The sequence below is a fragment of the Natator depressus genome, chromosome 6 (assembly GCF_965152275.1).
Source record: "Natator depressus isolate rNatDep1 chromosome 6, rNatDep2.hap1, whole genome shotgun sequence".
Classification (NCBI taxonomy): Eukaryota; Metazoa; Chordata; order Testudines; family Cheloniidae; genus Natator; species Natator depressus.
In genome coordinates, this window is record NC_134239.1 from 36,927,052 (window position 1) to 36,948,353 (window position 21,302).

The 21,302-nt window shown below is 36.2% G+C and overlaps 1 protein-coding gene across 5 annotated transcripts in view; it reads left to right on the plus strand.

Moving 5' to 3' along the window:
- USP47 (ubiquitin specific peptidase 47) overlaps positions 1–21,302 on the plus strand; it is a 91,606-nt gene that overhangs the window by 23,482 nt on the left and 46,822 nt on the right. For 4 of the 5 annotated variants that reach the window (XM_074955072.1, XM_074955070.1, XM_074955067.1 and 1 more), the window contains 10 exons: positions 274–477; positions 1,195–1,308; positions 3,274–3,409; positions 5,615–5,711; positions 8,758–8,903; positions 10,044–10,123; positions 11,019–11,168; positions 18,279–18,374; positions 18,469–18,621; positions 20,475–20,642. In XM_074955072.1, coding sequence (XP_074811173.1) covers positions 475–477; positions 1,195–1,308; positions 3,274–3,409; positions 5,615–5,711; positions 8,758–8,903; positions 10,044–10,123; positions 11,019–11,168; positions 18,279–18,374; positions 18,469–18,621; positions 20,475–20,642 — 1,143 coding nt within the window. In that variant the 5' untranslated portion in view covers positions 274–474. The remainder of the gene's footprint in view (positions 1–273; positions 478–1,194; positions 1,309–3,273; positions 3,410–5,614; positions 5,712–8,757; positions 8,904–10,043; positions 10,124–11,018; positions 11,169–18,278; positions 18,375–18,468; positions 18,622–20,474; positions 20,643–21,302) is intronic. The other variant, XM_074955069.1, reaches the window with a different exon arrangement.

A 21,302-nucleotide genomic window follows, 5' to 3' on the forward strand; every position in this document is an offset into this window, starting at 1 on the left:
TTTAGGAGTTTCTACAACATAAAAGCTCTACCATAATTTAGCTATCATGAGAACTGAAATTACAGAAGAACCTTAGCTAGCATGTGCCATGGCATTTAACATTGACTTTATAATTTCCATGCTTCTAAAATAAAAATTTTAGATTTAAATTTGCAAAGTGTAGCAAAATTTTATTTGTTATAGTTGGTGTTGTTACTCTAGAGATACAGGAATCGTTTTTTAAAAAAATCTCTCCTTGTAACCTACTGAATAAGTTGCCTGCTCTGATTTCAGATAGAAAGCGCTGCTGATGAACCCAGAGTGCTGTGTATAATACAAGATATTACCAATTCTAAGACGGTGAATGAACGTATCACTTTAAACCTGCCAGCTTCCACTCCACTGAGAAGGCTGTTTGAGGATGTGGCCTCCAAAGTGGGCTATGTTAATGGAACTTTTGATTTAGTTTGGGGAAATGGAATCAATGTTGCGGATATGGTAATGGCAAAAACAATTTTTTTTTTAAGGAAAAATATTAGGTGATAAAATGAACCTTTGTAAAAGTTTGTTTTGTAGAACAGTAGTTGTACAATGTTTTCAAATATTTCCCTTGCATCTAGTTCCTATAGTGATCTAAGACCTGGGAAAATTTGTAATTAATCACAACCAAGCAAGTTAATGATGTTACTAGACTTAAATCTGAATTTCTTTGTTTTTGTTGATTTAGATTAGACTATTTTGTACCGTCAAGTGTATTCTAGAATGAACAGTTACTGAACAACTAATTGACAAGTTCTTAATATTGTTTCTACATGCTAGAATTGCTTGTATTTCAGTAGATGCATGCAAGTTATAGCACATTTGGAACTACTGCCACCAGGTGTATAAAAATGATTGTATTTGATCCATTGTATTTCTGAATCAGTCCTATAGATTAATGGTTCAGCTCCTGAATAAACTGACCAATTTGCAAATATTTATTAACTATTTTGATTAGGATTTGATTTATACACTGGTTTCTCTTGAGGGTAGTTCTTTCTGAACTCCTAAGTTTGATACTAAAAGCTGCTTATTTCATAGATGGCAAGGCTATTTTCTTTTTCACTGTAGTATGATAGGTTATTTGAAGCAATATATATATAGAAGAAAACTTACTGAACTTGTTCACAAAATCTTTGATTACATATAAATGTGTCTGATGTTTTATTCTTACAGACTCCTTTGGATCAAACCAGTGATAAATCTATTCTTGATGCTGGTTTTGAGGTAGGGAAGAAAAATTTTCTACATTTGACAGATAAAGATGGTGAACAGCCTCATATAGTGTCGGTAAGCCAAAATAGATATATTCACCACGTTTATATTCCTTTCAAGCTTTACCAGAGAGAAAATGTGTCTGCCTTATCCTTATGACAGGATTACATTATTGTTCTTTTTCTAGTCCTGTATGTCATACTAAGTCTCTCAAAAAAACTTTGACAATGCAACTCAATTACTTGTATTACCTGTTTGTGTATTAGAAGTAAAAATACCAGTGATAAAAAGTAGTATTAGTTATTTTTTGTTACTGCTTGATAAGCTTTGTTTGTATAAAGACGGTTCTTAACAGAATGGACTTAATAGTATCCCAGCCAAGTGTAAGATAGTTCTGCATACTACATAGGATCTTTAGCAGCAAAGGTGTAGCTACAACGTCAGTTTTGTAGGCTTGCATTTTTATTTATTTATTTTAAAAAAATCAGATTGAACACAATAAAGGTTTTTACAATAAATTGTGGACTGCCACAAAAATATTTGAAAGTTCCTGCTGAGTGAATTTTAGAATTCAAGGAAGTGAAAATAGCAATGGTTTATGTGAGCCAGGCATTGGGTAGGCTAGCTACACAAAAGATTTAATATGCTGCTCTGTCAGCGTTTCCTCGTCCTGATCTGCTGAGGCTTTCTTGAGCAAATTGTCTGTTATGCCAAATTGGTTTTATTGTATGAACAAATATGTTCAGGATAAGACCCTCAAGCTCACTCTTTTGTGACCAAAGTCAGAATTTGAATCCAGACTGGACGGTTTTTGTTTTGGAGGGAAATGGGATGGTGGAGTGTCCAACAAATTACTGCTGGCTCTTAAATTGTTTTTGTGTTTAAGTATACATGTGCCCAAAACGTTGGATTGGTGCGTTTAAAAAACAGGAATAAAAATTGTATGAAGATTGATTAAACTAAAGGGTTACCAACAGCTACATATAATAACTTCCAGTGATTTGAGTTTAACAGTTAAACCACAGAAATGAAATGTGACTTAAATCACCACCACACAGACAGTTAAGAGCTCTTACTGGAATTGTCATCCTTATTCCACCTTGAGCCTATGTTATGGTGGGGATCTCTGAATAGGGAGAACTAGTAGCAAACACCTATATTTAGGTTGTCTGTTGTCTACTACACACGATCCTTGCAGACTTATTTTTTCAGAAACTCTGATGTTTCAGTTGTTTCCAACTAGCTTTTGAAATTCAGCAAGGGGAAAGACCTTTGGCTAGGGACGTTTTTCACATAAAATTTAGTTTTGTTTTTGTTGAGACAAACTGTTAAAAGTAACTATTTCCCTACTGTCATTTGTGTTCATCAGGAAAGTTTCTGGCAGTATGTTAAAATAAAAAAACTTAACTCTACTCTGGGGGCTCCACACATGGAACAGGAGCCAGTCTCAAAGCTCCCACGGTAGAAGTGTTTGCTACAGTACTACAGGTTCAGGGTTCAAATAATGTATGTATGATAAGGGGATTGTTACAGTTGTGCATAATAGAATTTGTTCTAGCTCTTTCCTAAAAAACCCCCAAAATAACAAAATCCACATATCTAACCCTGGCAATTGCATACAGAAATGTAGTAACACTTTTTGTTTTGCAAAACTACTTTAGTTGGCAAAATCAAATACTTGAATGTTAGGAAATGCCTGATTTATAATTGCCTATGCAACCTTAATTTTTTCCCCCTTGTATGCGTATGCATTACAATAATCTTTTTAATTACAAAGTCATATACTGTTGTTTCCACAGGACACTTGCGTCAGTCAGTGTACAGGATGGACTCACAAGGGGACAGAACTAAGGTTACAAGGGCAACTGTAAATCAGGCATTTCATAAACTTTGAGTGTTTGACTTTACAACCTAACTGATCTTTTAACATAGGTTCTTTTGTATGAGATATATATTAGCTGAGTTTTAACTTCTTTTGTAAAAGTTAGTTGGGTTAAGAAAATGAATTTTTACATAAAAATCAATGTATTCATATTTTAGGAATCGGGTATGACAGATGATGGTAATCAAGAGAGGTTTATAGGCCCTCTACCAAGAGAAGGCTCTGTTGGTTGTACCAATGATTATGTCTGTCAAAACTACTCATACTCTTCTATCCTGAGTAAATCAGAGACAGGTATGGTGTTTTGTCCCACTTCGTTTTAACCTGTTTAATAAAGTGTTAATTATTTTAAAATAATATTAACGCTTCTTAAGTAAGCAGGATCTTAATTTATTTTGAAGAAGAGCCATTTATTTTAAACGTATTAAAATGTTAGAATATTTTTTTATCTACTGTTGATAGTTCTTACTGGAACTGTCTTTGGGAAAGGGACAAAAGTATCCCCTTCTTGGTCTGTAATAGGATTGCAATGTGTGTGAAGAAATGTTCCTTCAAAAGCAGGTTTTTTTAGTGGGTGGTTGGGGAGGGGATTGCTTGGTGCCAGTGTGCTTTTAAAGTTTTAATCCACAACTACTCTTGAATTTCTTGTTATTCCCAACACTCCCCCTTCCCTAGACCCCAATTTATAATTTGGTTTTGACAGTACTGTTTGTGGGATTATAGTACATCTGTTCCCTCTTTCTCATGCATTTGTGTGTTCAGCTGGTGGTGTAAATCATGCTGTAAATGCAAATGGTAATCTTATGTTGTCCTTTTATAGGCTATATTTGAAACTTTTCTTGACTTGTGACTTCACTGAGATCAGTGATGTGAGAGAGGTTGCAGTAAACAGACCTTCTTTTCTCATTAGTAGTCGGAATTTAGGACTGTTGTTGACCTCTGGTGTTGAATACCATAACACTGATAGGATGTAAACATTCATGTGCTAACTGATGTCAGATGTCTTTTTATCCAAATACAGTTGTGGTAGCTAAAGCTACAGTAAGAGAACAAATACAATATAATGCATATATCCCAATTTTGAACTCCTTTCACAAAAACTCCTGTTCATTGCAAAGGGTGGTTGCCTTTTGTATTATGAGAAGGGAACTGTACCCAAGTATTCCTTTTCACTTAAAGCTGCAGAATACAGAATTAAATGTCATAAAAGCAAATGTCCAAATTCATTTCTATGTCACTGTATGTAGCAATATATTGAATTTTTACTTTGTCCCATATATGTTACATGGTTTGGACAGAACTGGCCTTAATGCCACTTCAGATGGTTTTTAATTTAGGTAAACGTTTCACTCCCCATCTCCCTTGAAACTATTAAACTTGTTACTGAATTTAGTAGTAGTTTGTAGCTATTTTTTATGCGGCAGGAGAGAGAGGAGACGAGTAACTCTTAACATCGTAGGGAGAGACAATAAAGGCTATTGATTTGTTATTAATCAGCACAAAGTGCTTTTCAGATGATGGCTTAGGGCAGGGGTGGCCAACCTTTGGCTCTGGAGCCACATGCAGCCCTTCAGAGGTTAACATGCGGCTCCTTGTATAGGCACCAACTTCGGGGCTGGAGCCACAGGCAACTTTCCAGTGTGCTGGGGGGGCGGGGGGGGATGCTCACTGCTCAACCCCTGCCCCTGCCACGGGCCCTGCCCCTGCCACGGGCCCTGCCCCCACTTCGCCCCTTCCTCCAAGGCTCTGTCCCTTCCCGCCCCCTCCCTCGAGTCTGCCACACCCTTGCTCCTCCCACTCCCCCTCAGAACCTCCTGCACACTGTGGGAGGCACGGGGAGGGAGTAGGAGGTGCTGATCAGTGGGGCTGCCAGCAGGTGTCGGGGGGAGCTGATGGGGGGCTGCTGACATATTACTGTGGCTCTTTGGCAATGTACATTGGTAAATTCTGGCTCCTTCTCAGGCGCAGGTTGGCCACCCCTGGCTTAGGGAGTGATTACTACAGTTAAAGCTGCTATTTTGCTTTTAATTACACCAAATTGTGGACTGTTTTCAGTCTCCAGTGTAAATTACCTTCTTGATGGAAATCATTAAAAAAAAAAAAAAAATTAGGTTATAGCTTCACGTGTGCCCACGTAAGTAGTACCTAGTATAAACCTTGAACATTTAGTTTAATATTAATGAATGATCTTTTACAATATCATTAAAATATACTCATGTGGTTCAAGGAAAATTTGAGAAGTTGAATGCCAAATGACTTTTTTACTGTACATCTTTAATACTGTCCCAGATTGAGCAATAATTAGCACAACAGTTCTTCTCATGTCTTCACTTTTTTATGGTGAAAAATGTGGTGTTTTAATGACTGTACCTGCATGTGGTGGTGGTAATGTTGCTTCTATAATCATTCTTTCTTGTCAGTTACATATTAGTTTTCTTCTGACAGGTGTGGAAACTGTTCTGTGTTTCCAACCCAAACTCTTATTTATATATTTTTTAGGCTATGTGGGATTAGTAAATCAAGCAATGACTTGCTATTTGAACAGCCTATTGCAAACACTTTTCATGACTCCTGAATTTAGAAATGCATTATACAAGTAAGTATTTGTTTTATATAAACAAGATTGTATCATTAATATTGACATCTTAGAAAACTAATGTAATAGACTTCTATCCCGCCATAGATATGCGGGCATGGCATGTTAATTTCTTTCATGTTATCTCTCCTGTATGGAAATGCAAATGCATGTAAACTGCAGTGGCTATTTTGGGTGTGCAGGCAGTGCAGTTGTTTCCAAGGTGGGTAGACATAAGGAACAGGGGTTGTGAGGAGAACAAGGAAGGAACTTGCCTCAAGAACAAATTTCTTCTCCTTTTTTTTTTTTTTATTCTAGATCAGGTTCAGTTACTTGGCTACCTAGAGTTTTAACCATGAGGTGAACCTACAGCTGTTTTCTGTTAGCACTTGTTGTGCTCTCCCTATGCACGTAAAGCCAACAACACATTTTTTTAAGTTGCATCTACAATCACCTTATTTCCAAATAAAACCCCTTGCTCTTTTAAGTAGTGACTTTTGTGCCCAGGAGGAATCTTTCTTGGCAACTGGCCTATAACTGTGGAACATGGCTCAAGAAGAAATCAGAGTGACCAAGAACCTCTACATCTTCAAGTTAAAATTAAAATAAAAAGTCTTCAGCTTCCCTCCAATAACTTGAGCAAAATCACATGTTTAAGAACAAACACCCCAATCAAACCCAATAAGCCCTAAAATTCTGAGGAAATGAGGGCAACACAGGGATCTTCTTGTGTCACTTTAATTTGTAAAGTGTTTGGATACCACGATGATGGCTGCGGTATAAGATCCTATATAGATAATGCTTAAACATTTTTGCCATTAAATGACACTTAAGATGTTTCTTTGTCGTGGGTAATTTTGATGTAAGCATCCATCTGTGACACAGTAAAACTTGTTTTATGATCATGCTTTCCCTCCTAAATGGAGTGAATGGTTTCTTTGCATGGGATTATTTGATCTTCTCTGGCACATTATGTACCACAAGGTGAGCCATGGGCTAGGATGGTTCTCTGCTGTGGTTAATGGACATCAATGGTACAATACAATTTCTCCAAATGTAGATGGAAAAACCTGTTAGATAACAATAGTAGATCTTGTCTAAAGGTCTAGTACACCTATAGCCAAATCAGGCATGCTTAAGTCTGTCTAGTTTTTCCTGTAGGGTAGATGAGTATAAGCATAAAAGTACATAGGATTAAGATGATAAAGTTGTCATTCATCTGCTGTTTGCAAAATTGGTTTTTAGCTTTCTTCTAATCCTGTATATGTCTTCATTTATATTGAAATATTTTTAAAACATTGAAATTATCAATATTTGATAACATCCAAATGCCTAATAGTGAATGTTAAAATCTTTTAAAAAGAATGTATAAACATTTTACAATCACTACATTCATAATGGAGGCTTTTTAAAAAATGGCCTGAGTACCATAAAGTTAAATCTGCACTTCATTTGGCTTGAAACAGTTTCAAAAACTGAAACACTTGTATGTTTAAAAAGAATAAATATGTAAAAGATGGACTAGTGCATGGCCCTTGCACATTTCAGATCAAAAGTAACTGCAGCCATATTTAGTTTAGTATTAAAAAGCAATCATGATAGTGTTGTCACAGAGGAGAGATTATTCAGCAAATGTGCAGAAGTTGTTGTAAAGCAGAGATATGCACGTTATAATTTGAGTATATGCTATATCTGATGAGCTTTGCAAATTTAAACTAAGATAGAACTATAGCTTTTGACCTATGAATATCCAGGTGCATTGCTTACAAACTGTGTGGCAAAGATTTCCAACAAAGCTTACACATCCAAAGAATCATAGAAATGCGGAACTGGAAAGTCATCAAGGTCCATTCCATTCCACTCCCCTCCCCCACCCACCTCAAATCCCTTGAGGTCCTCAATCCATCCCCCTGTGCTGAGGCAGGATCAAGTATACCTAGACCACCCTGATGGTGTTTGTCTGTCCTGTTTAAGTACTTGACTATCCTTATAGTTCAAAAATTTGTCCAGTATCTAACATCTGTCTTGCTGCAAATTAGGCCTATTACTTCCTTTCCTACCTTCAGTCGACATTGAGAACAATCAATCACCATCCTCTTTATTACAGCCGTTAACATATCCATTTCTGCACTACTACTGCCCAACCAGTTATTCCCCATTTTTTATTTGTGCATTTGATTTTTTCCTTCCTGAATGTATTGCACTTGTCTTTAATGAATTTCATCATGTAGATTTCAGGTCAGTTCTCCAATTAATCAAGGTCATTTTGAATTCTAATCCTGTCCTCCAGAGTGCTTGCAACATCTCCCAACTTGGTGTTATCTGCAGATTTTATAAGCATACTCGTCACTCTAATGTCCAAGTGCATAGTTATAGACCTGTGCAGGACCCACTAGATATATCCTCCTAGTTTGACAGCAATCCACTAACAACTACTCTTTGAGTATGGTTTTTCATCCAGTTGTCCACCCACTTCATAATTTCCTTTTGACTACACTTTCGTGGTTTGCTTTCAAGAAGATCATGTGGGACTGTCAAAAACTTTACTAAAATGAAGATAAATCATATCTACTGCTTCCCCCATCCTCTAGGCCAGTAACCCTGTCAAAGGAGGAAATTATATTGTTTTTTCATAATTTGTTCTTGAAAATCCATGTTGGCTATTACTTTATCACCCTGTTAGCATCTAGGTGCTTACAGATTGATTGATTGTAATCATCTAGCTTTTTAAAAAAACAACCACCCAACCCTTATGTTGAATATTATCTATAAAAGTTGTACGCCTAAGTGTTGCTTGTGTCCATAATAGCAGCAATTAAATCGGAGATTCTGAAGTGATTGACACTATTTTGGCACAGTTGTAAACTGTGGTTAGGTTTTTTTTGACTGCTGAGTGTGATTTATGAAACCTGGAGAAAATTTTGATTCTCATTAAGCTAAGTCAAACGGAGTTAACTCCTACAATTTAGCAAACATTTAAGGGCAATATAATTTCTTCAAACTTAAATGCTATTTTGTGAAATAAATTGCTTTAGAAGTATTACTCAAATATTTTATTTGTTAATAGATGGGAATTTGAAGAATCTGAAGAAGATGCAGTGATGAGCATCCCTTACCAGCTTCAAAGACTGTTTGTTTTATTGCAGACCAGCAAAAAGAGAGCAATTGAAACAACAGATGTTACACGGAGCTTTGGATGGGATAGTAGTGAGGGTAATATTTGATGCTGGATTTTATTATGTGGAAAATTTAGAATAATTTTAATAGCTGTTGTTTTCTGGCTAGTGCTTATTCCAAGGACACACGTCAGGGCACTAAACTGATGATGGTGGTGTAAAAAGACATCTGTTCATACAATTTTAAAGAAGAACCTAAAACCAAGTTCCAATAGAGTAGTTTAAATGGACACTTCGTTTCTAAAACTGCTTTTTGTTTTGTAGTGTGAGGCCAATGAATGAAAATTCATCTTAGATTTCTTGAATTTTTATGGTCAGAATCCACAGAGTGAATTCAAACTTTTAAATAAGTATTTGAGATCATTGGAAAGATAATTTCTAGCTGCTTTAAAAAAAAAAAAAAGATTGGGGGGGGGGAGAATCAAACTTAAAACTATTTAAAAATGAAAAATGAGAAGCTTCTAAGCAAAACTGTAACACTAAGTATCTATTTCTGGCAAAAATCTTTAAGCTGGAATTAAAGTTGTAAATATCAGTTGTTTAAAGGAAAACCCCTATAAAAGATGATGTAGCTGTCTCAGAAAACAAAAATCAACCTAGAAATGCAAAGGTTAAACTTAAACAGAAAATAATACAGAAAATTCCAAACACATTAAATTTGGGGACGCACAGTTGGTCACTTGGACAATGTAATTCTGCCCTATGGCCTGCTGATCCTTTGCACTTTGCACTTGCCCTGCCATGATATGAGACTTTATATGCCTTAAACTTTCTGGGGGAAAAACCTACGTGGATTTGTTTTAGTTTTGGGGAAGTGTGGGTGAGGTGTGTCAGAAACAGGTTTATAATGGAAGACTATCTTAAACTGTAACTGTGCAGACAAACACCTCCATATTGTTTACATGTATATTCATACTTGTATGAGCATATGCTCAAAACTTACACAAGATGTATGCTAATTTTCCTCATTTTATGATTTTAGAATAATTTAAGCCCTACAGGGGAAGTTTTTACAGTAATCATATTTTAGGCATAGAACTTTGACAGTACCCTCAAAACTAAATGATTTATTTTAAACAATATATATAATCTATAACTGTGCTATTGAAAATATTAGAAGGGTGTGACTTCTTTTTTCTTGTTTTCACTGAATGAGATTAATTTTACTTTATACTAGCATGGCAGCAGCATGATGTACAGGAGCTTTGTAGAGTCATGTTTGATGCTTTGGAACAGAAGTGGAAGCAAACAGAGCAGGTAATCTACCATAAAACTTCATCTTTCAGGGAAAGAATGTTGGAGGAATGTTTAACTGTCTTCTAAATGTAGTCATGTGTTAACTGTTTTGCAAGACAATTGAAAAGCTGCCACTGTCCTTTGTCTGAGGCAGTGGCTGACTTACTGGATGCTTATGTGATTTATTTTTTGAGATTGATTTACAGATTTTATTCTTTTAATTAAAGTTGTGTGTGTAAAGGTCTAAGTCCTGGTCACAGTGAGCTGGATCCTCAGTTTTGATGTGCACTGCAGAAGGCCAGCATAACTGGCCAACTGAGGGTTTCCCCACCATGGAGGAAATTCCTAGGTATCCCTTAGCCAGCATAGATGGCTCTATGCAGCTTCCCTTTCCCTGCTCTAGATAAAACTGGAATGGCCATGGTCAGAGCACTGCTGCATACTGTGGATATCCAGATGGTGTACTCGTCCCTTCAAGGCAATCATCAGTGGGGAATTGCAAATGATTCCTTTGTAGTACCTTCCCCTGACCAGCTAACAGCATTTTTTGAACACAGATGAGGACTGAAATAATATAATCGTGATTAAGTAATAAGAAATAATGTTATAAAATAATGTTTACTTTAGAGCACAGCATTATATGTAGAAAGCAGGAACCACCATGATGATAAGAGTGCTCTAAAGTAAACATAAAGTAGAAAACGGGAACCATCAGGACATTTTATTGCCCAGTAGCATTTGTGATTATAAAATGTATATTTTTCACATGTTTAATATATAACTGCAATCTCTCCCTCTTCAATTAAGTGTAAGGAAAAAGGGATGTCAGTGTAAAACTAAAGAAAAGGAATACTTTGTTTTAACCTTTTTTAGATGTTTCAGACTATGCCAAAATAAATCTCTCCATTTGTTTTAGGCTGATCTCATAAATCAACTGTATCAAGGCAAACTGAAGGACTATGTAAGATGTCTAGAATGTGGCTATGAGGGCTGGAGAATTGACACTTACCTGGATATTCCATTGGTCATCAGACCTTATGGCTCCAACCAGGCATTTGCTAGCGTGGTGTGTACTCTTATGCTGACAGCTAGTACATCCATACACACATAGAATACATAATGCGACAGTGGTATAATTTCTTACATGGTAAGTATCATCCTAGATACTCCATCTTGGGGTGTTCGTCTTTGTGCAGTGAACCAGCTAGCAAGTTCTAGAAGATTTTTTTAACCCTTCAATGAGTCCTACTGGTGCATGTATAAGGGGAGGGGAAATGCAACTATTCTGCCTTGAGGTTACAATAATTCATTATTTTCTTTCTGATAGACTTTTGAGTATTTGCCCTAGGTATCTCTTGTGAAATCACTGATGTTCTTTTGATTGGCTGGGGTTTTTTTATTAGCACTTCTGTTAGATTTTGTTAGCTCTGTTGGAAGGTTTAGTGAAAGAACAGGGCAGCTACCTAGTGAATTTTGGTTTCTAGTTTAATGTCTCTGTGTTGGTTTTTATAACTTAAGAGTTTAAAAATAACACATCCCTTATTCATTTGGCAAGGATTCTGTAATTCTAATGATAAAAATTCCATTATGACTCTGTTTTCTTTATTAATACCTTTGCACTGGCATTAGTGATGTTGGCAAATGTATAAAATGTAGGGAATAATTTTTAATGACCTGCTTTCCACAAGAAAAGTAATTTGCATACTGTTTCATACCACTGTTGTGGTTTTAAAAATAAATACTTAATGGAATTATTAAAAATAATGGGAGATAAGTCAAAGAATTCAGAAATAAATATTTTAAAGCAAGGCAAATATTGGGGTTATAAACTGCTTTATATTTTATTATTTATTAAATTTCTTTTTAAATGTTAATGTTCTCCATTGTATTTAGTGAGTTGGCACTGTTGTAAAACGTTAGCAGTTCTTTTGTTAAGAAATTGAAAGAATTATTTTATCTCCAGGCTAGCTTCGGTTACATAGGGCACTTGATATTTTAAAGCTTTGGATACCAATCTTCAAGGTAATAACAACGATAAGAGACATTCATCATATAACTTTAAAAAAAGGGTAGGAGTAAAGAAAATTTTCTGAGTGCCTCTCAGCATTTTTCCAAATTTTATGGAACTTCTTACACCAACTGGAGGTTCATTTGAAATTGCAGTTTCAAGCTGTTGCAGACATTGGTGTGTTAAGTGGGTTTCTTTCTTTGTTTTCAAACTGTATTTCAGGAAAATTTCAATAATACAACAAACAAGGAATCTTGCTTTTTTTGCTTTTTTATTGATATAGTGAATAGAGACTTTATATATATATAAAAAATTCTGTTTAGAAAGTCTAAGTCCTTGTGTGTTTATATATTTATATTTTTGTGTATACACAATTTTTAATAATTCCATTAATCACTGACTACTCTTTTGAGTGGTGTGCTGATGTCTCAGATTATTCTGGAATTATTTTCTTTGATAGGGAAGAAGTCTGCTACAGAATATTATGGAAAATTAAAATACAATAAAAGTATAAAAAACAAGTATACAGGAAGCTTCAACACTTAAGTACTTAATGATAAATATTCAGATTAGTTTAAATTACAGTTGATATTTCACAGCATTTGCTGAATATCAGTATCAATTATGCTATGAGACAAACTAGTTTTAAGCTTTTGTGTTGAGGTGGTTACATGGTTGCAGTTTGTTTACACGCTCCATTTATTTGAGCTATTTTATAATTATGCGTACTTTTGACTATGCAGTTGATTCTCCACCCTGTATTTGTCTTGTCTGTAGCAGATGTTTTAGCTTTGTAGTCTTCAACAGTGGGGAGATATGGAGGATACTGGCTTTTGGAGAAAGGAAAAATCGCCTGTTTCTAAATGGAATTCTCTGAAGGTAGTATCCTCCATTGATCCACAGATGATGATGGTTCAGTAGGTTTAGGTAAAAGGCAATGAGAGAGAGAGAAAAAGGTTCACACATGCGCTAATAGGGCTTGTGGAAGGGAATGTAAAACTTTTTAGACCTTGCTAGTCAGCTCCTGAGGGAACTTGCAGCAGGCGACACTACCCAAGATAGGGGATCTAAGGAGGATACTACCTTCAAAGAACTCTAGTTAGAGGTAAGTGATTTTCCATTACTTTTGAAAGAGAGACAATGGATGTACAAGATATAAATAAAGTTATTATATAGTATGTCAAGTAAAGTTTATTATGCCACTGTTTGCTATAGTATACTGCATAAAAGGTTTAAATGGGAAATTTCGTGTGTTAAATTTTTGTGAAATAGAATATTGGAGAACTTCCAAGAATTACAAATAATTACACTTCCTTTTTGCCTTCTTTTCTAATCAAAATAGAATTTAAAACTATTCTAAATTTTCTGTCTTCAATTTGATATTGTTTTAAGGTTTGCAGTTTGAAGACACCTTATTTACTTTTCTGATTTTATTTTTTCTTTCTTTGATTCATTTCATGTAGTATAGCTTTACATTATTAATGCGTGTCTAGGAGACTAGGGTTTTGTTAGCATACGCTCCAAGGCCATGTAAATCAGGTTAATAACTTTGCTTTGTTCAAGAGCTTAATTTTAGAAAAAGCATATACATATAATTTATAAGGAATTTACATAGATCAGAGACCTCAGTAATTAGTTGTGTTGCAATATAGGCCTGATGGCTATCTGGCTTGTGATTTAGATCCTACAGAAAATTATAGACCGACAATGGAAAACATAAAGTCACCTATATTAGAATATTCAAGTTTAGAAGTGTATTTTCTGTTGATGCAAATGACTATATGGACAACAGCACTAGACAGTGAATTTATCTGGCTATCTGTAGAACAGTATAGAGCTGTGTTTCTCAACCTGGGGGTTGCAGGATGGGTTTAGGGGGGTCACAAGCAGGGCTGGCGTTAAGGGATAGGAAGCAGGGCAGTTGCCTGGGGTCCCCTGCCATAGGAGTCCCCCGCAAGCTAATTTACGTGTTTCAGCCCTGAAGCCTCCCGCTTAAAGTAGGGGGTCAGAATTTTTTGAAATGGGGGTGTGTGTCACAATTGTTTAAAGTCTAAAGGGGGTTGCCAGTACAAAAAGGTTGAGAAACACTGGTATAGAGGAGCCAAAAGATGATTTGTTGTTGAGGCTGAACTATTGCTCATGACTTATGAGGAGAGGCTGAGGGAACTGGGATTGTTTAGTCTGCGGAAGAGAAGAATGAGGGGGGATTTGATAGCTGCTTTCAACTACCTGAGAGGTGGTTCCAAAGAGGATGCTTCTAGACTATTCTCAGTGGGAGAAGATGACAGGACAAGGAGTAATGGTCTCAAGTTGCAGTTGGGGAGATTTCGGTTGGATATTAGGAAAAACTTTTTCACTAGGAGGGTGGTGAAACACTGGAATGCATTACCTAGGGAGGTGGTAGAATCTCCTTCCTTAGAAGTTTTTAAGGTCAGGCTTGACAAAGCCCTGGCTGGGATGATTTAATTGGGGATTGGTCCTGCTTTGAGCAGGGGGTTGGACTAGATGACCTCCTGAGGTCCCTTCCAGCCCTGATATTCTATGATTGTCTCAGCCCTAGCGGTGGCACACTTGGAGTAGGGCATTAGATAAAGATTCTCCATACTGCTTTCCCAGCAGACCTAGTCCTGATAAGTATTGAGCATCCTTTGATTTTAGTGGGAGTTGTAGGTGTTGAGCACTCTTGGATCTTGACTCCTCTTCAGAGACTGCAAACAAGTATGTTGTGAAGTTGGCATCTAAAGAAGATGTATTCAGACCATCTCATTTTATATAAGCATAAACAGCTATCCAGTTTTAATGACGTTGCCATTACTGACCTGGCTTGGATTTTAAGCAATGATCTGTAAATAAAAGGATAAGTATCCCAATATCCATCCTCTGAGGTTTCCAGTTTGCTTTCCTTTCTATCTCAGGCAATGATGAGATTGGACTATTTATTATAATATGTTAATATGTGAAGTACTATGATATTCAGCACCATAAAAGAACAAACAGTGATAGCTTGGGATAAAATAGACTACTTGAAAACTTTAAAATATTTTGGTTTTCTTGATATATTAACTTACGGTGTATATGGTATCAATTTTTTTAATGTTTAAAATGTGTAATAGCTATCAGGCTAGATAATATTTCCTCATGGATAAATTGTCTTACTCTAAAAAGTACAGTTACTGAAAATAGGGGTCATATGATGCCACTCACGTGGTGAACCACACAGAACCAACATTGTACCAATAGTTAATTTTGTTGAGTAAGTGAATTATAACTGCATAAGAGAGGAGGAGTACTTGTGGCACCTTAGAGACTAACAAATTTATTTGAGCATAAGCTTTCGTGAGCTGCAGCTCACTTCATCGGATGCATGTAGCTCAGGAAAGCTTATGCTCAAATAAATTGGTTAGTCTCTAAGGTGCCACAAGTACTCCTTTTCTTTTTGCGAATATAGACTAACACGGCTGCTACTCTGAAACCTGCATAAGAGAGGAGACTGGTCAATACAATAATAATTGGAGTAGAGAATATTTATACTAAACATCAGAGGTAATTTTGATATAAAGACTACATAGTGGAAAATTGGAGGAGAGATGGAAAACTTAGTATATTATACATACAGTACATCAATAGTGCTTACATATGATACAAGTTGGAAACGTGATATAATAGTGAAGTTATTCAACAATTTCAATAAACCATAGGTCAAAGTGCATCTCACTGTTTGTTCCTGTGGTAAGCAATGAAATCATTAACAAGAATACATTACCGTTCATGATATTTCATTCAACTTTTGGAGGTCCATAGGAGCATCACCTGTTTTCTCCATAACATAAATATATTCTAGTATGGTTCCTTGTTGACTTGCACATCATACAGAGTCTACATAAACTTTACATAACCACTTATGTCCATCATTCACACATCATATGTTTGTTGAATGAATTGCAACATTTTTTTTTATATTGTGAATATATTTTTATAGAGACTGTTGCTTGTCTCCTATGTAACAAACAGCAATTATTGGAATAAAATAATTAGTACCACAGAAAGATTTGTAGTAGCTTATGGAAAGATTTGGTAAGATTCCTGGCTGGCATTTATTCCATAAGCAGTACCTCCATAGGCCATGTTTTTATTGTCTTCTAAGTTTGGTATTCAACATGCTGGCTGTTGACTTGTTTTGCTTTGATTTTAATTTGTTCTGAATTGTTAGCCAGTCCAAAAACCCCACTGTCAAAACACAGCAATCCCTTTTGGACTTACAGTTTATTTACTGCCTACTTATTTTTATCTGCTATATTTTTAATATAACTTCCTGCATTTAGTAAATTTCCCAATTTGTTAACATTTTGTTGCCTTTAGATTAAAGGCATTCTGCAGTATTTAGGAAGTAAATATATAGACAGTTTATTTCAGGCTTACTGAAAAGTTTTGACATGTCTGAAGAGCCTTCCTGCTTCAGAGTTGTGATTCTATTAGGGTTGTTAAGAGGTGATTAATTTTTTTCCTTTTTCTGTTTGGGTACAAAAACAGTGAAGGATGGTGATAACTAACTTTCTCTGTGCAATCTCTTTGTGAAATTTGGCACATCTCATTTGTGAGACGTGGTCTGGAGAACAGTCCTTTTGTAAAGAGTCTCTCTTCTGTTACAATAATAACAAAACTTTTGTTCATATGGAAAAAGCAGGGCTATAAACCTTTGTTTTGTTATTTGTTCTTAGTGCTTCCCTGAGTTCTCAGAAAAGAAATGGAGGGAGAAGGGATGAATTGGAGGCTTTTTGAAGACCTTCCCATATCCTTGATCTCCTCCCAAAATGGGATCCATCAAACAACATGATTTAGATAGTAATCTTATAAGCTCTGTACCAGCCATTTTGCAATTGGTGAGTCTATTCTGCCCAACTAAGCCCACTCTTATTTATTCGGACTTCAGGGAACAACTATGTTCCATCATGAGACAATGATTTTCAGGGCATCATTATGATATTTATTTGATCCTCTTCTCTTTAAAGTAAACACCATCAGCATGCCAATGGTATTTCTGTTTGATTGCAGATATCTGCAGGTGAGCAGATAGCTCCGGAGTATCATCTGTAGTTCATAAACCCAGTCTCTCAGCTTTCATGCTAACTGGGTAAAGATTTTAACCTTTAATAACTCTGGATAAGATTCTTCATTGAACTGCTTTAAAATTAATAATTTTTTTTAAGCAGATTTTGTTCTGACAGATTTATTTTCTGGTATGCATCATTTATACACGCTTTAACATTTGTTGAAAAGAGGAGAAAAACTATCAGCTAATTATGTTTAACTTCCCAGCTATACTGAGAAGCTAGATGGAAATCACTATAACTTGTATTTAAAGGAGGATTAGAAACATTTCCCTTGTAGCTATTGGAGGTGACTCCTGGCTATTTTTGGTTTACAACCACATATGTTTGTGCTAATAAGTAGAATGTATCCCTGGAAGATGGCAATTGTTTCTCATTGCACTGGGAGTAGAGATTCAATATTTATTTTAGATGGGAGAAAAAATGATTGACGTACTCTAAAGCAGCATTAGGGTCCCCTGGCAGATTGAGAGACAGTCACCTACAAAACGGACATTGAGGAGCTAAATAATTGGTCCCTTTCTTCTGTTTGTGCTTGGAATAATGTGACATGTGATGGGAGAAAGTATTGTCCCTGAAGGGAAAGAGCCATTTGTAAATTGTGGAGATAAGGATGTGGGGCTGATGGCTAACCAAAGCAAAGTAAGGAATAAGATCAATTATGCAACAACTGATTGAACAGAAGTGACTACATGTGATGTGCAAGATAACAGGGATATATTTCATTTTAGATTGTATGCAAAACCAGGACTTGATGGACTCCTCAAATGGCTGAATGAAATATAATTAATAGTAATGTATTGTCATTCATGATTTGACTGCTTACCCTGGGGCAGGGCAGAAAGGTTGGCTTTACTTGGTGTTTCTTCTGACCTTTGTTTGTGTTTTTTTTGTATCGTCCTTCTAGACTTCTATAATTCATATTGCTTTTGAATGTGTGAATACTTCATATTGCAACCATTGTATTCTGTATTTGCAATCTAGGCATAAATATAATGTTCTAAATCACATACATAAAAGTAAGCGTTCTTAAAAAGCAGATAATATCTTGTTTTATTAGGAGGAAGCGTTGCATGCGTTCATTCAGCCGGAGATCCTTGATGGCCCTAATCAGTATTTCTGCGAACGCTGCAAGAAGAAATGTGATGCAAGGAAGGTAAATACATACCATTTGTGTAACATTACATTGGTTAGTGTTTATCTATATATGTAACATAATCTTGCCCATTGGATATTGTGTTTTTGTTTAGGGCCTGCGGTTTTTGCATTTTCCATATCTGCTGACTTTACAGTTGAAGAGGTTTGACTTTGATTACACCACTATGCACAGGATTAAACTTAATGATCGCATGACTTTTCCTGAGGAGCTAGACATGAGCACGTTCATTGATGTTGAAGATGAGGTAAAGACCAGTGTACAGTCTCTTTCTGAGAACCATCTTTCTCTAGCATCTCTTAAAATCTAGTGTCATTAGCGCAGTGGTTTTCAGCCTGTGGTTCGTGGACCCCGAGGTGTTCTCAGACAATGTCTAAGATTTCCAAAGAGGTCTGCACTTCCATTCAAAAATGTTTAGGGGTCTACAGATGAAAAAGGGTTGAAAACCACTGCATTAGGGAAAACATCACGGCCAACATTTTGAAAACGTATGCCTGTCAGGCTTCCTAAATGCTCAGTAAGGCATCAGAAAAAAGTTGCCTGATTTTTCAGAAGTGCTGAATACCAACAGCTTGCCTTGACTTCAGTGGAAATTACTGAGTGATCAACACTTCTGAAAATCAGACCACTGTTTTGGGTACTTTAATCAGGATTTAGGAACTTAGTGTTAAAAATCTCATTCCACATTTCTTTGTTTCTGTTCAGGTTTGGAGTTTTAAATTAATTTACAAAAGGGGGCTTCTGGCAGTGCTCTACACTGTTATGTAAGGTGCCTGGGTTTAATTTCCAGTGCTGATATATTTCTTCCTCCATCTTGTTAGATGCTGGGAACAGTGCACTCACATTGAGTGTAATTCATTCTCTGGAAAGCGCGTGGTGTATTTCTAAACAATAAGAATTTGGTTTGGTGGTTATGAAAGCCACCTCCTCCTCCTTACCTAGAAAGATGGTGGCTTTGATACATGGCCTTTGGGCTGGAAGAAATGTACAGCAAAGGGCCTCTTCAGTGGCACTTTCATGGGCATGTGACTACTATGTATCGTTGATGTTTCTCAGAATATCCGTTCTGTTCTCACTTCACCCATATTTTTAAGCTGGATATAAGGTGCTTAAAGTAAACTTTAAAAGAGGACAGAGTTGTAATCTGTTTCATTGCACCCACTATGAAGGACATCCAGCCTTAATTTTCACAAATAAAAAGGATAAAATGTTGCACATTGGAATCCTGAAATGCGAAACTAATGTGTCTAAGTTTAAAGATTGCTTTGTGAGAACAATGACTTTGAGATCAAAAGACTGTTGCTGTCAGCTGGTAAAATATGGAGAATAGCTAAAGACTTGCTAAATTCTACGAATTGGACTTGCCTTCTCTAGATGCAAACTTTCGGAAGAGGGTCCTTCAGTGAAAGGCTGAGCACTCAAAAAATTTAAAAGCAGATTGTTCCTGGTTGCATATCTGGGTATATTTTCTTTTGGAGATATGGGTTTAGTCGGTATTGAAGTCACTGCCGGTTTTTATTACTGTTCTCACTTTTAATTACATTCCCTTTTTGAGGATTCGTAGGCATGCTTCACTGGAAAAACAAGCAAGACAAACTTTCCATTTATGTATTTTTTTAATTTTAGGTATTACAGAACTCTCAAGAACCTACATACTGTATCTTTGACTTCTGTTCAAGAAAAAGTAGCTCCATGGAAGTAATCCTAAAATAGACGTGCCAGTGATATCTAGCTAATTTAATTTTAATATCAAAAGACACATACATTTTGGGAGACTTTCTCCTGAAATCTATTGGAACATTGTTGGTACCCTGCATCAACATAACTTAGTTAGCAGTCAGGATAATCTTAAAAAGTGTTTCAGTCTTCAAAACTTAACATCTTCCTCAGATTTGCCAGATGCAAAATATAGATAATGCTGTATCCTTCTTCACAGAGGATTATTTGTAAAACACTTTGAAATTTGCAGGTGGAAGGTACAGTCTTCTATAGAATTGCACAGTCTCATTTATTTTGATAATTCATTGTCTCTTGTTACATGTATATGTATTATCATTTTTATCTACTTTATAAAACTAACATTTATGGTTTATTTTTAAGAAGTCTCCCCAAACTGAGAGTTGCACTGATAGTGGAGCAGAGAATGAAGGCAGCTGTCACAGTGATCAGATGAGCAATGATTTTTCTAATGATGATGGTGTGGATGAAGGAATCTGCCTTGAAAGCAGTAGTGGTGCTGAAAGGATTTCAAAAGTTGGCATTGAAAAGGTACTCTTAAAACACAAACATGTGGGTACAGCTTTAGTATGTTGTCCAGATAAATGGTGTTTTAAAAACAGTCATATTTCTTTGCTCTTGTTCTAATATTTTAAGCCTGCAGCTTTGCAAAGAACACAAAAGGCATGGGGAATTTCCCCATTCTGAGGGAATGCTCACCTGGCCAGAGCCTGTGGATTTCCTGCTTTGTTCTGGCAGAAAGTTTTTATTTCTGGGGAGCACTTCCATGATGAGGTAGATTGTCAAATCCCTTCACACTATGCAAATGTCTTGCAATTTAAGAACAAAAGGCTAGAGAGTTTTGATCAGTCTTTGGCAGGTTCCACTCTGTGCAAGTCAGCACCTTCAGACTTTTGGAGCAGAAAATGATTTTAGCTATTTTGTTCTGTTCCATGTATTTCAGCATAAAATATGTTGTTGTATCCTGGGAGAATAAATTCTTGAAGAGGCTGTCTTCCACCCGTAGCATATAGGAGCTTGGAAGCAGCCACCTATATGAATGCCTAAAATGGCCATCTAGTTTTCTCCTGATTGTAAACATGTTTCTCATGGAGGCTTGTTTTAATAAAGTATCATTAAAACAAAGAGCTACTAAAATACTGGTTTTCCCCAGGCTTGCCCTTTGTTCACAACATTACCTTGTGGAGCTAC